The sequence below is a fragment of the Mesitornis unicolor genome, unplaced genomic scaffold, assembly GCF_000695765.1.
Source record: "Mesitornis unicolor isolate BGI_N332 unplaced genomic scaffold, ASM69576v1 scaffold33235, whole genome shotgun sequence".
Lineage (NCBI taxonomy): Eukaryota > Metazoa > Chordata > Aves > Mesitornithiformes > Mesitornithidae > Mesitornis > Mesitornis unicolor.
The window spans coordinates 17410-19920 of NW_010188068.1; the positions used below are offsets into that span (position 1 = coordinate 17410).

The 2511-nt window shown below is 36.9% G+C and overlaps 1 protein-coding gene across 1 annotated transcript in view; it reads right to left on the reverse strand.

Moving 5' to 3' along the window:
• LOC104541564 (neurobeachin-like protein 1) overlaps positions 1 to 1819 on the reverse strand; it is a 10171-nt gene extending 8352 nt beyond the window's left edge. The window contains exons 1-2 of the mRNA XM_010185656.1: positions 1711 to 1819; positions 1157 to 1251 (exon numbers count right to left, since the gene is read on the reverse strand). Of these exons, the coding sequence (XP_010183958.1) occupies positions 1157 to 1251; positions 1711 to 1714 (99 nt within the window). The 5' untranslated portion in view covers positions 1715 to 1819. The remainder of the gene's footprint in view (positions 1 to 1156; positions 1252 to 1710) is intronic.
• Positions 1820 to 2511: the final 692 nt, after the last annotated feature.

Consider the following 2511-nt stretch of genomic DNA (forward strand, 5'->3'; position numbering starts at 1 on the left):
TGCAAAACAAGTCAAAATACAGAGCTGGGAAAGAAGGTGACAATGCAGAGCAGACAAGTAGAAAGGAAGTGGCAGTATGCAGTCCATTGCTGTCACTTTGTAAAGACCAAGATAAAACTCTCACAAGAATTTACAATACACACATCATCATTTATATATCCATTAAATAAAAAATACATTAAAAAACTTAAGAAAAGTAATTTTAAACAAAGAATCTCCAGAAGATAACTTAACTCACACTGGAAAAAAACCAAACTAAAATATGTCCAATGTTTATCTTTACTCGAGACAACAAAACACTGCTGTGAGCACTAAGATCTCACCTTTTTGACCACACAGTATCCTTGAAAGTATTATAAAATTCCACCATAAAGACACCTTTCACAAGAACCACATCCAGTTATGCACCACTGTATAGCTTAATGTGCTGACTTCAGCTCAATGGTAAGAACAAGGCAACCTGAACAAATGTGCTGTCCATAACATGACAGCTCCCCCTGCAGTTAATCCTACTTGTATATCTGTAATGCAGCTATCAGCAATGAACATTTAAAATGCGAAACAATGGAAATGCCCTCACATTTTGAGTGCAAGTACACACATGCATCCCATAACCGCTTCCGTTGTGTGAAAGCACAAGACCAATATGAAAGAATTCCAAAATGACAGTGTAAATCCAGGTAACAGACTAGAGTGTTGTCTTTGTTGTCTCCTACTGTAGTCATCAGTACTTTCCACAGAGAAAACACAGTATTAAAATGCAACTACTGGAGTGAACAGTAGCCTAGAAATGTAAAAATCCTCAACTCTAAACATTATTTTGACTAATTCCAGTAGTCTCAAGCAGTGTGTCTCTTCTTCCGTTTTTCCATCTTTACAACGGGGGAAAATATTTGCTATCCTGAAAAGAGTCTATGAAATCTTTAAGAGTGCCTCTAAAATAGGGTACTTCAGCTATACCGTAACTAATGTGTATAGTGAATATTTCAAACACAGAAGACAATGAGAGTAACACAATTACTAAGCGAATAAATTTTAGTGGACTATCTTCCCTGCAAACCTGAAAGAAAGTAAATCAATAAATCATCATAGCAAAATAGAGAAGTACAAAAATGCATTCAGAATCTGCTTCTCGGAGTCTACCAAAATAACCCACCTGTTGAAGTATTTGCCATATCATACAGGTGGTATCTCTGGAGCCTGAAATTAAATGAATTCCACAGTAGTCTATTGCCAAGCAGGTCACAATATCTAGGATAAAGGAAAGAAAACAAGTTATCACATAGGTATTTAAGACTAATTTCCCACAGACTGACAATGTGCATGCAATATGTCAACAACGTCTCCTGATTTGCAGTCAACATGAAATGCTCCACTGTGAGTGATAAGGGCTGATGAGACTGTATCAAACAATGAAGTCATTGTACAGCCAGGTGTACAAACCTGACTTATCAGCTCTACTACCTGAAAACAGCACTCAAGCCTTATTCTGAAACTACATTAAATCATCACTACAATGACTAAAAAGCCATGCTCAGGTATTCAAGCATAATCACTATTTAAGTATTCTTCTGTTCTTATGCTGCCACTCCTTTGTAATTGCTATGCTTGTCGGCCCAAGTGCACTGGCTACAATTCTTTCCAAAAAGACCAAATAGCAAGGTACAATACACAAGACCTTTCATTTCACAATATTAAAGAGTTACTAACCCATGTGCCTGATGTGCTGTCCAATCAGCTTGCCTTTTGTAAGAGATGTCACTCTGATGCTATTGTCCCAGTGTCCTCCACTAAAGAGCAGTTTTGCATCATGGGATACTGCAAATAACTTAGAGGTGATCTCCAGTCCCGGAGCAAAAGGACCACTCATGTTGCGTTGTGTTCTGTAGGCAAATGATGAGCAGTTAAGAGTAGCCTCAGTTCAAATTAATGTATTTTGCACTTCCTATAGCCTTAAAAATTAAGAAATTCCATCGGTAGAAGAGGCTATGTTTAAGATAAAAAGGAAAAAAACGAAAAAAGTTAAATTCTGGCCCCCTGATATCCACGGCAAAACTCTCACTGCCATTAGCAAGATTTCACCTTAGATCTTTTCAGTCTTCTATGCAATTTGATTCTGTACTGATAACTCATGTTCCTACAAAATATTGCAATATTAAAGAAAAAAAGAGAATCTTCTAAAAAAGAAAAAAAAAGAAACAAAACCACCACATATACCTGCACTATAGTGTGAGAAAGTATAAAGACTGCCCATCTCCAATTCCCACATGAGTTGTCCTGATTGACAATCAGGAAAAAAACAAAGCAGAAGTAGCTCGAAGAATGGAGAAGCTTGAAATGCCCCTTACTTATCAGTATTACAGATTAGAGGTAATATGACTGAACATGAGAAGATGCATTTTTAGGCAAAAATTCAGCCAATGAAAACAGCAGAACTCACTGATTGTTGAACAATTACTGTATTTCATTACTGTAGATGCAGTCATCTGCACCACAACACATCATTTGCTT